The 11581-nt window shown below is 43.6% G+C and overlaps 1 protein-coding gene across 1 annotated transcript; it reads left to right on the forward strand.

The window, feature by feature from the left end:
- The first annotated feature begins 88 nt into the window (after nucleotides 1-88).
- Nucleotides 89-11004, forward strand: NEFM (neurofilament medium chain). The gene is made up of 3 exons (XM_081171629.1): nucleotides 89-1168; nucleotides 6249-6373; nucleotides 8856-11004. Exons 1-3 carry the CDS (start codon nucleotides 98-100, stop codon nucleotides 10435-10437), a joined length of 2778 nt encoding a protein of 925 aa, XP_081027755.1. The 5' UTR covers nucleotides 89-97; the 3' UTR covers nucleotides 10438-11004.
- Nucleotides 11005-11581: the final 577 nt, after the last annotated feature.

Raw genomic sequence — 11581 nt, forward strand, 5'->3', positions numbered from 1 at the left:
GAGACAACGTGCGTCTCCGGTATATAAGGCGCTGCCTTCTGCCGAGTCCCCGCTGCCCTGAACTCAGCGCCGAGCGCCTCTCACCAAGTCTTCCAAGATGAGCTACACGCTGGAGCCTCTAAGCAACCCGTCTTACCGGCGGGTGGCCGACAGCCGGACCACCTTCAGCCGGGCCAGCATGTCGCCTTCCAGCGGCTTCAGGTCCCAGTCGTGGTCGCGGAGCTCCCCCAGCACCGTCTCCTCGTCCTACAAGCGCAACCTGGGCGCGGCGCGGGCTTCCTACGGCTCGACGGTGCTGAGCTCTTCCGAGAGCCTGGAGCTGAGCCAGTCGTCGCTCTTCAACGGCGGCGGCGGAGGCAGCGGCGAGCTAAAGCTGAGCCGCTCCAACGAGAAGGAGCAGCTGCAGGGCCTCAACGACCGCTTCGCCGGCTACATCGAGAAAGTGCACTCGCTGGAGCAGCAGAACAAGGAGCTGGAGAACGAGATCGCGGCGCTGCGGCAGAAGCAGGCGGGCCGCTCTCAGCTGGGCGACGCCTTCGAGCAGGAGCTGCGGGAGCTGCGCTGCGCTCTCGAGCAAGTCAACCACGAGAAGGCGGCGCTGCAGCTCGACTCGGAGCACCTGGAGGAGGACATCCAGCGCCTCAAGGAGCGCTTCGAGGACGAGGCGCGCCTCCGGGACGACACCGAGGCCATCATCCGCGCTCTGCGCAAGGACATCGAGGAGTCGTCCATGGTCAAGGTCGAGCTGGACAAGAAGGTGCAGTCCTTGCAGGACGAAGTGGCTTTCCTCCGCGGCAACCACGAGGAGGAGGTGGCCGACCTCCTAGCCCAGATCCAGGCCTCGCACGTCACCGTCGAGCGCAAGGACTACCTGAAGACAGACCTCTCGTCCGCCCTGAAGGAGATCCGCTCCCAGCTCGAGTGCCACTCCGACCAGAACATGGTCCAGGCCGAGGAGTGGTTCAAGTGCCGCTACGCCAAGCTCACCGAGGCCGCCGAGCAGAACAAGGAAGCCATCCGCTCGGCCAAGGAGGAGATCTCCGAGTACCGACGGCAGCTCCAGGCGAAGAGCATCGAGCTCGAATCCGTCCGCGGCACCAAGGAGTCCCTGGAGCGCCAACTCACCGACATCGAGGAGCGCCATAACCACGACCTCTCCACCTACCAGGTAGGCGCGGGGAGGGGGTCTGGTGGTGGGCGTGGCTTGGGGAGGGGGCAGTGATGCTCTCCACCTGCCATCTGCGGCTGCCTACATTTGTTTCCATGCAAAATGCAACGGGGGGGGGGCGGTCAGGAGACGGTGCGCCTCAAGGGGCGGGGCAAGCCCCCCGCCCGTAAGTAGTTCTACCCGCCCCTCCCAGCTGCAGTGATCCCTGCAGTTACTTGAAGGATGGGCACTTTCCAACGGAATTCCAACTGAATCAAAAACTGAGCTTCAAAATAAGACTTGCTCAAAACTTAACTCCATTGGAATCGATAACTTCGGGGAAAGGCATTCATGATCGGCACCTTAATGTGAAAAAAATACTCATTGCTCTTTCAGAAATGTGAAATGTGATTTGACCCTTCTGTGCCCCAATACGTGCCACGGAAAGTGAAAAGGGGAGTCTTTTAACATTTGAGCCACACCACACCCTCAAAATGAAGCAGATTTCAGAGAGTGGGGGATCCATGGACGTAGCCAGGATTTATGTTAGGAGGCAAGCTTCATGTTAGGGGGGCAGAACCTCAGTTAGTTAAGTATATTATTGTTTTACTTGCTCTAGGGGGGGCACTGTCCCCCTTGACTACCCCCATGGGGGGATCCCAACTGACTCTATGCAAAATGAATGGAAGGGTCAGGAAATGTTCTTCAGCTTTTTGTCTTTTACCAAAGAGGGAGGGCCATAGCTCAGGGACAAAGCTTCACCCTTGCCTCATGTTCAATCTCCAGGGTGGGAATGCCCCCTGGTTTCAAACCCTGGAGTGTCACCCCTAGTCAGTGAGACAGTGCTAAGCAAGATGAATCCAGTGGTCTGACTCAGCATAAGGCAGCTTCCTGTGTACTTCAGCCCTAAGGGATACCTTGATTGCATTGGTGAATGTGTGTTAGTTCGAATGGGGAAATGATGCAACAAAATACATAATGAAAATATTTATTTTGCTTTTGGTTTTTTAAAGTGGATAATAAGTGTTTTTTCTTGCCAGCAAAGTGCAACTCCGAGAAGAGGAAGGGATGGGGGGGGGTAGCCATCCCACAACTTGCGCTAAGCTCCACTCCTCTAAATGGCAGAGCAGAGGTGGGAAAGATTCTGCCTGCCTAGTCCCATACAAAATGCAGCTCCCCAATTGAGAAAGGAGGGGTCCCACGTGCTTCCATGCAGGATGGAATCATCCACTTCCAAACAGCTCTCTGGTAAAAAATAAAATAAAGCATTTTCTAGGAGTGTAGGAAAGTATTGTGCCCTAAGGCAAGACTGACTTTGGAATGAGGGATGCTAAACTTAGCCTGAAAGAAGTGTCACTTTGGAAGTTCTTGTGATAGCTCTGGAACTCCATTCACCAATCATAAGCATCCCTGATGCAGAACATCCCATAACCGATGCACTGCAGAACTACCACAGGAAGAAGTGGAAAAAATATGCATATGCTGCTTCCCAAAGTTGTTAGTAGTACCAATAAAAAATGAATGTGTTGTGGCAATGCAGTTTAAAACTTGATCATTTGATGACAACCTGAGCTGCAAAACATGACCTTTACAGTAGTTCTTTCTGATCCAGTGGTACTGGATATAATTTAATGTTCCAGAGCATAGTAACTGACTAAAAGCAGCTGCAACATCCTGGGGAAAATTGCTATCAAGAACTGCTGGCTGTTATTATTACAGTATTAGCATTTCTGAAAATTTAAATAAAATGCAACTCACAATAAAGTATGTATGAATAAATTCAATAAAGAATAGGAATTCTGATCAACAGCACTGTGTAAAATCAAACCAGGCTCACATAATTTCTGCAACAAAAACCCAATGTATTTGAAATAATATTTTATTGGTATTTATTTTTATTAATAATCATTATTTGAAAAGGAACCTTTTCTCATAGCATGGGGAATCTGTGGGAATCAGGATGGACTTTTGCAGGATGATTCATCATAAAATTTAGAGAAGGCTCACACAGCAGTGGGGTGCTGTGTTTTGTGTGCCAATAATTAAAGGTTATATTTGCTGCAAAATGCAAGCACCACTGCAGCCACCATCCTGCATCAGTGTCTGCTGAACTTCAGCAATGCAGAAGCTAAAAGTGCTGAGCAGATTTTCTGATAGAGCTGATCAGTGCAAAAGGCAAATCCCAGAGTGTCTGCTTTGGGATAGGAAGATGGATTCTGAGCTTGAATTCTATACTCTATAGACTATATGTGAACATCCCCTAACCCTAACCCCACCTTGGCAAATCACAAAGCTTAAAGTGGCTTTGGCTAACATGATTGCAGTGAGGACCAGTGCTTGCATTGAATTAACTGCCATGGAGGTGACTATGGATAAAAATAAGATGAACAAGCAACAAAAAGCAATCTGAGATGGCTCTCTCTGCCAAGTGCACCCCAAACTTCTGCAATGCAGAACTTGATGGCACCAAGGAAGTCATAAAACCACCCTTCCAGTGCAAGAGGCAGCCCTCAAAGATTTCCACTGATAAAGGCACTTGCGCACTGCAGAATGACATTGGACAGAGCATCTGAAAAATACTTGAATCCCTCTAAAATAAATATTAGTTAGGGAAAAAGCAAATCAATAAACAGACCAAGTAAACCTTATTTTTATGGTGCAAAATGAAGCAATGCAGAATTGCATAATGTGATCAAAGTCCAGACATGAAAGAGAGCTTGCACTGCCTTCTAGCTCAGCCTATTTCTAATGCCCCACATATAGCAAAAGCTCTGGTGACTTACCCATTTGATTGCAATGTGCTTTTTGTTCAGTATAGGATTCAGATACGTAAATAACATAGCAAAAATGTATCTTGCAGCGTAAACTTGAAACCAACATTGAATTTGATGAGACCGCTCAAGGGTCTCATCAAATTCAATTCTTATTCCAAGACAACAGAGTGGTTTTTGTTTCCAGATATTTAACCATTTAGCCACCAAATACTTATTGCTATGAAAAATGTTGTAGAAAATGCGACCTTAGGCTGCACATCCCTCATCCATAAAAATAATGCTTTTGGTGCGACAAAACTGCATTGAACTCCATTGGATTTCATTCTAATGTAATTGTTTGGATGGAAACAGCCATTGCCACCTATGCCTGAGTCAAAGGCACCCTTCTCCACCCATACAAGGGAGGGGGTTGCATGAGGTTCTCCCCTCTCCAGCTGCAGCCCCTGAGGGCACACCCTGAAAAACGGCTTCAGACCCCTAGAAGTGACTTTGTAGGAGGGCTACAGGAACTTCCACCACAAGGGGAATAGAACAGTCTCTCACATAAGCAACCTTTCTGCTTGCTAAAGTCAATAGGCTTAGAAGTGAGCTAGTGATGTGCAGTTTTAGTCTTAAGAGACAAATACTGACAACATTTCCCATCAATTTTCCTATAGATATTGCTTTTTAAGAGGAGTAGTATCTAGAGCAATCGACCCACGTAAGCATTTTGGCATCAGATTGCTGCAGATCTAGTTAACTCAATGGATTTAGACTCCGAGCTTTTAAGTCAATTGCATAGTTAGACTCAAGTAAATTACTATATTTTGCTGCTGGCCTCAAATATTGGAGCTGAGCCCAAATTTCACAAATGATTTTTTTATTGAGAAAACTTTTGAGAGTTTACTTTTTCTCATTTCTCCACTAGAAAAAGATCACTTTACATAATTTTCTCCACTTGAACACCATCATTTTATTTATTTATTGCCCTGAAAATTAATAAATAAACTGTCCTAATGGTGAGCCCCAACCCTAATAAATTGTTGCAATCTTTTCTTCTTCCTCTAGAGAAATTGAGAGAACTGCCTACCCTCACCATTTCTCATCCCACAAATAAAGTGAAGAATTTCAAGTTGCCATTTCTACACAGCCTTAACAAATACACAATTTTACCCAAACTTTTAAATAATTATATTGTTCTGTTTAACAAAGGTGTGGATAGTAAAGGACACTAGAGTAGGCTGCTAGGCTGCAGTGTTCCTACCACTGACTTTGGAGCTAATTTCCATAATTCAGAAGTTGCATTTTGAAGCACAAGGATTGCATGTTTTTGTGGGAACTACAGCAATTTGGGAAATTAATTTTTTCTTTTCATAGGTCAGTGTGATTCACAGCTTGGTTAAGCAAAATAGAGAAATACAAATTGATGAAGTCCAATTTCCAAAACTGACTTACATTTAAGTATATTGTCTTAACCAGGTTCCAGTTTTTACCTAGTAATTTTAAGAGGCAATCTGAAATAAATGATAACAATAGCAAGCTGATGTTGTGTAGATTGTGCTTCTGGTTTTCAGATTGTAAGTACAGAGTACTAGGAGCAGGAATAGGCTACTTCATGACTTTGCTCCAGATTTCTCTCTTAGAAGTTAATCCAAAACAGAATTTCTCACAGCATAGATCTTTCTAGTTTTGATTACTTTAGTCTATAGGACTATACTTTTCAGTATTCCCATAAAGTTCAGTAATCCCATAAGGTTCCTCTCAGTATTTCACACACGAATAGCAATTTACTACCATCCTTCCCAGATCAGTGGTCTCTGGGACTTAGTTTTCTGGGGGCTCACAACCTATGAGCTTTTTATTGCTGTAAGAAAGGAGATCTTTAGGTCGTTGGATCTCATCTAGTATTGGCTGGTCAAGTTGAGGAGATGGAGACCCTCACAACCTAGGCCACTTCTTCAGGAGTTGAGGAGCCCAATTCAAGCTTCACTTATCCCATCTCTCATAGTTCAATCACTCTTCCATCCATGTCCTCCTCATAAATATTGAAAACCTTTGTATGTTGTCAGGTATATGCTGGTAATTAAGAAAATACTCTTCTGTAACAGTTGATCTCTCTCTCTCTCTCTCTCTCTCTCTCTCTCTCACACACACACACACACACACACACACACACACACACACTGTATGGCTTTATGTAGTCTTATTGTGAACTGCTCTAATATTTCTTTCTGAATAACAGTAGATATATAGTTTAATAAATAAATAAAGTGCTTTATTCACTACTGCACTCCTATTTACAGTTTGCTTGTAACCATCCTAAATAACTGCCTGTGTCTTGGTTGCAGGATACAATTCAACAACTGGAAAATGAATTGAGAGGCACAAAATGGGAGATGGCTCGTCATTTGAGGGAATACCAGGATCTCCTCAATGTCAAGATGGCTCTTGATATTGAAATTGCCGCATACAGGTATAGTGAACAGAATGCCGACGTGGCTGATTTAGGAATTGCACTGCAGATGTTTTTAGTTCCAGTAGCAGCAGCAACAACAGCAAAACCCCACAGGGATAATCTTTGAATCCCATAAGGCATTGTTGACAAATAAGCAAGGCATTTTGCCAGATTCTTAGCACAATTTGAAACCTGGGCAATAACGTTCTGCTTTGTACTGTAGAGTTTCAGCAGAAAAGACGTTAGCAAGGTAACATTCCAAGGATCAGTGGACAAATTGATAGGGCAATTTATGGTGATTATTATGGTTAGTAATGGTGGTGATAAATAAACAAACTACTTAATGCCAAAACAAACAAACAAAACCCTGGTCTTCACCTGGTGCCGATAAGACTATGGCATGGGTGCTGGACACACCTTTTCGGGGAGAATATTCCATAACTGGGGTGCTCCCATGGAGGTGAGGGGTCCTTTATCCTTTTCTTCTTCAGCATTTCCCCCTTTAAAATTTACAGTCAATAATACAAGCAAGAATGTGAAATTAAGCTGAAAATGCAAAGCTTTCCCTATCCATTATAATTTTCCCTTTAATTTCTAATTTCTTAATACACAATCATATTTGCATTGCTTTTGTAACATGGCAAAGAGAGAGATAATTTAAGCTTATGAAATACTCCAAAAGGAAATGCTAAAGTACAAATCTTTTTCATTGGGAGATGAGCAGGCTAGAAATGACTACTAATTCAGTTGGTAGACTATGCAAATGTCATCCAGCCCTGATCCACAGTAAAAGTATAATAAGCAATCAATGACAACTTCCTGCCTTTCTCATCCAAATTCTACTTCCTGAAATCATGAGATGACTTCATACATTTACCAAGAAACAACATTCGGAACATAGGAAACTGCCTTATGTTCAAAGCAATGGTCCATTAGCCTAGAATTGCCTGCACTGGCAAGCTGCATCACAGCCACAATAGTACTCCTCATCCAGAACACTGCATAGTTTTGGAAGCAGCATTGTCTGCTGTGTTCATAGGGACATAGAAAGCTGTCAGACCGTCAGACATCTAACTCAGTACTGTCTACACTGACTGGCAGAGGCTCTCCAGGGTTTCAGGCAGGGTCCTCTCCCAGCCCTACCTGGAGACTGAACCTGGGACCTTCTGCATACAAGGTGGATGTTCTACCACTGAGCTATGTTCCTTCTCCAGAGGACACTTCAGATTTAATATTGATATGCAAAAATGCTAAATATTGAAACAACACAATTTAGATTGATGGAGTATAGTTTTTCTACACTTGCCCATATCTCTTACAAATATTTTATTGCTATGTGCATTCCTAGATTTAAATAATGCTAAGGGAAAAAGCAATACGTTCGAACAAAGTAAATATTAGTCCTGAAATTTAAACACTCACTTGAATTTTTTCTGTTGTTATTTTTCCTGTTTCACTGTCCAGGAACATGTGTGTGTGTGTGCTAGTTGTCCACAGGACAGAAAGCAGCTATCTAAAGGCAGTATTAATTCATCCTTAGGTTATATACTGAAATATATATATATATAAGCTAAACTTTAAGCACTCACTCACTGAAATCAATGAAATATGAAAGTTAAGCCCATGGTTAAATTTCTCTCATTGAAATTAATGGAGCTTAAATTTGTCATTATCATGTCCCATGTATGTGAACAACCCTTTGAAGTAAATATAGAGAATGTATAATCTTATATGCAATGGCCCTTTAAAAAGCAACACAAATATTTATCCCTCAGTAGGCAATCATAGAATTTTAGTGAGAGGGTACTATTTGTCGACAATGCTCTACAAGTTATGCATAGCTAGAAAAATGTCCATCTAATGATGGAATGTGTGTGAAGAAGCTTAGCTGATCATTGTTCACATTGATTCTTGATGCTTTCCTTCCAAATTTGCTAGTCTTGTCCCTTAGTTGCTAGGCAGGCAATTGGTCTGAGAGGAGCGAGAGTATTGGTGTGGCAGTTGATGATGTTACAAATGGCCCCTAAAGAAGGTCCAATATGAAAGGGGCATTTTCTCCTAAATGAAAGTCTGCAACTTCCCCCAGACACAATGTATTTTCTCCTCATTCCTCTAGGTCAGGGTTGGGGAACCTTTGACTCTCCAGATGTTTCTGAACTACAACTCCCATAAGGTCCAGTAAGCATAGCCAATGGCCAAGGATGATGGGAGCTGTAGTTCAATACCATTTGATGATCACAGGTTCCCCATCGCTTATCTGGGTTTTGTGTTGGTACCTTTTCCATTTATGTCAGCAATTTAGTTCAGAAGGAGAAGATGGGTTGACAGGTTTGCAGGGTGTGGGATGCTATTTGATAGTTTAACAAGCTAGAAGCAATTTCCAGTTACTCAAAATAGCTTTTTAAATCTATCATAGCTACTTACAGAGGTGCTTGTTCATTCAAAAATTCATCTTGAAATGTTAGAGATGGATGTTAATTCCTCCCTCTTCTTTCCCTAGGAAACTTCTTGAGGGTGAAGAAACAAGATTCAGTGCCTTCTCTGGAAGCATCACTGGTCCAACATTTACACATAGGCAACCTTCAGTAACAATATCATCTTCCAAAATACAAAAATCCAAAGTTGAACCTCCAAAGCTAAAGGTCCAGCACAAATTTGTAGAAGAAATTATTGAAGAGACAAAAGTTGAGGATGAGAAGTCTGAACTGGATGAGGCCCTTGCAGCTATGGCTGAAGAACTGGCTGCTGGAACAGCACCGGAAGAACAGGAAGAGGAGGAGGAAGCTGTAGAGGAAGAAATTATAGCCAAGGAAGAGGCCAGAGTTGAAGCAGCAGCTCCAGAAGCTGAAGAAGAAGGAGAAGGAGAAGAGGAGGGTGAGGAGGAGGGCGGTGAGGAAGATGAAGGTGCAAAGTCTGATGAGGCAGAAGAAGGAGGCTCTGAAAAAGAAGAAGAAAAGAGTGAAAAAGAAGAGGGTGAGGAAGAAGCAGAGGAGGAGGAGGAGGAAGCAGGGGAGGGAGAAGCTGGAGCTGAAAGCAAGGAAGAAAAAGAAGCCGAGGAAGAAGGTGAAGAGGTGGAAGAAACCATTGCACCAGAGAAAGTAGAAAAGACCAAAGCATCTCCTCCTAAATCTCCTGCAGCAGAAGAAGCAGAGGATGATAAAGAAGCTGAAAGTGAAGAGCAAAAGGAGCAGGAGCAGGAAGGTGAAGAAGAGGAGAAGTCCACTTCCCCAGCAAAGGCAGGTTCTCCTGAGAAAGCAGGGACACCAGAGAAAGCATCTCCAGAGAAAGCTGGGACACCCGAGAAAGGGTCTCCTGAAAAACCAGCAACTCCAGAGAAAGCAGGGACTCCGGAGAAAGCCTCTCCAGAAAAAGCAGGGACTCCGGAGAAAGCAGCATCTCCAGAAAAAGCAGGGACTCCGGAGAAAGCAGCATCTCCAGAAAAAGCAGGGACTCCGGAGAAAGCAGCCTCTCCAGAAAAAGCAGGGACTCCGGAGAAAGCAGCCTCTCCAGAAAAAGCAGGGACTCCAGAGAAAGCAGCCTCTCCAGAAAAAGCAGGGACTCCAGAAAAAGCAGGGACTCCGGAAAAAGCTTCATCTCCAGAAAAAGCAGGGTCCCCTGTGAAGGAAGTGGAAGAGACCATCTCAGTCACTAAGGCAGCAAAAGTTGGTACAGAGAAGGATTCCAAAGAAGAGAAGACAGAAACAAGTGAGAAAGCATCAAAAGAGTCCACCAAAGAAGACATAGCAGTGAATGGAGAGGTTGAAGAAAAAGAAGACTCCAAGGCAAAACAAGTAGAGGAGGAAGACAAAGGAGTGGTGACCAATGGCCTAGACATAAGCCCCTCTGAGGAAGAGGAGAAGAAAGGGAAGAGTGAAGAGAAAGTCATGGTAACCAAAAAAGTTGAGAAATTCACTAGTGAAGGGGATGACGGGACGACCACATACATCACAAAGTCTGTGACTGTCACCAAGAAGACAGAAGAGCATGAGGGGACGGTTGCAGAGAAGTTGGTGTCTACTAAGAAGGTAGAAAAGGTCACTTCTTCACATGCCGTATTGAAAGAAGTTAAGGAGAGTGACTAAAACAATCATTTTCTCCCTCTTCTTGGGTCGGTGCAAAAGGTTAAGCCATATGACAGCTGCAAAATGCATGTAAGTGACGGCTTCGAAGCAGAACGGGTTCTCTCGTGGAGTCTCCAGATCCACTCTTTCATTTCTGATTTTATTTTCGTGCAATACCCAGGGATGTCAGGGGGAATGCATGCAAGCCCAATGTGCTCCCTCTGCAGAAATTAGAGAATTTTTTAAAAAATGCATGAGCTGTTATTCTTACAGAGGAAGTTGCTGAATTTCCTAAGCTGCTGATGGGACGCTTCTGAGGAACGTCTTAAGATGTATTATGCAAAGAATCAACTGAGCCAAATACAAACAAACAATAACAAACGAATGAATGAGTAATAATAATATTAATCATACCCAGAACTCTCCTAGCCTTAAGCTATTTAATCATTATGTTTACCTCACTGGTGCAATTAAGATGGACTTTTGTTCATGGGAGAACCTACCTTGACATGCACAGTATGCAACCTTTTGTTGTTTGATGTAAGCAGTCACAGCAATTTGTGCTCAATAAAGGTCATATTGGAAATGTGCCTGGCTTTGCCTGGATTTCTCATATAGCTCCACAGTTTTATAAATTATTCAGTCTTTGCAGCAAACTAGGAACATGCATCTGATAGAAGGTATATGCTGGGCTGCATTAAAATCTAATAAACATTATTGCTTGTAGCCATAAGCTATTGCAAATATAGTAAAATGCCTTCTAGCACAGACATAAACCAGGATAAATATGCACTCTATTTAAAATGCAATCAAAATTACATTAAACCTTGCATGCTCAAACTAATGAGTCAGCTTTACAAACCACAGGCATTTGGTTCAAGATCCTAATTTGGATTGCCTTTGTTGCAGCTGCAAACAGTGCAAGCTGATAGGAGATCGAGTAAATGACTTTATTCTGCATTGGTCACCTAGTACAATGTGACACAGGATAAGGTCACAATTCCTGTGCTGTTTTCCAACTTCCACTTCTGACCCTTTGATTCCAGAAAGTATTGAGTTCCATACAACCATGTCATGGTGACCTTTGGTGTCAGCCCTGCAAGGGCACACTCAGTCCAATTATCACATGAGTTCCCACTGAGCACACATGAGTGAGCCAGCTCAG

Source organism: Podarcis bocagei (genome assembly GCF_964188305.1).
Source record: "Podarcis bocagei genome assembly, chromosome: 15".
Lineage (NCBI taxonomy): Eukaryota > Metazoa > Chordata > Lepidosauria > Squamata > Lacertidae > Podarcis > Podarcis bocagei.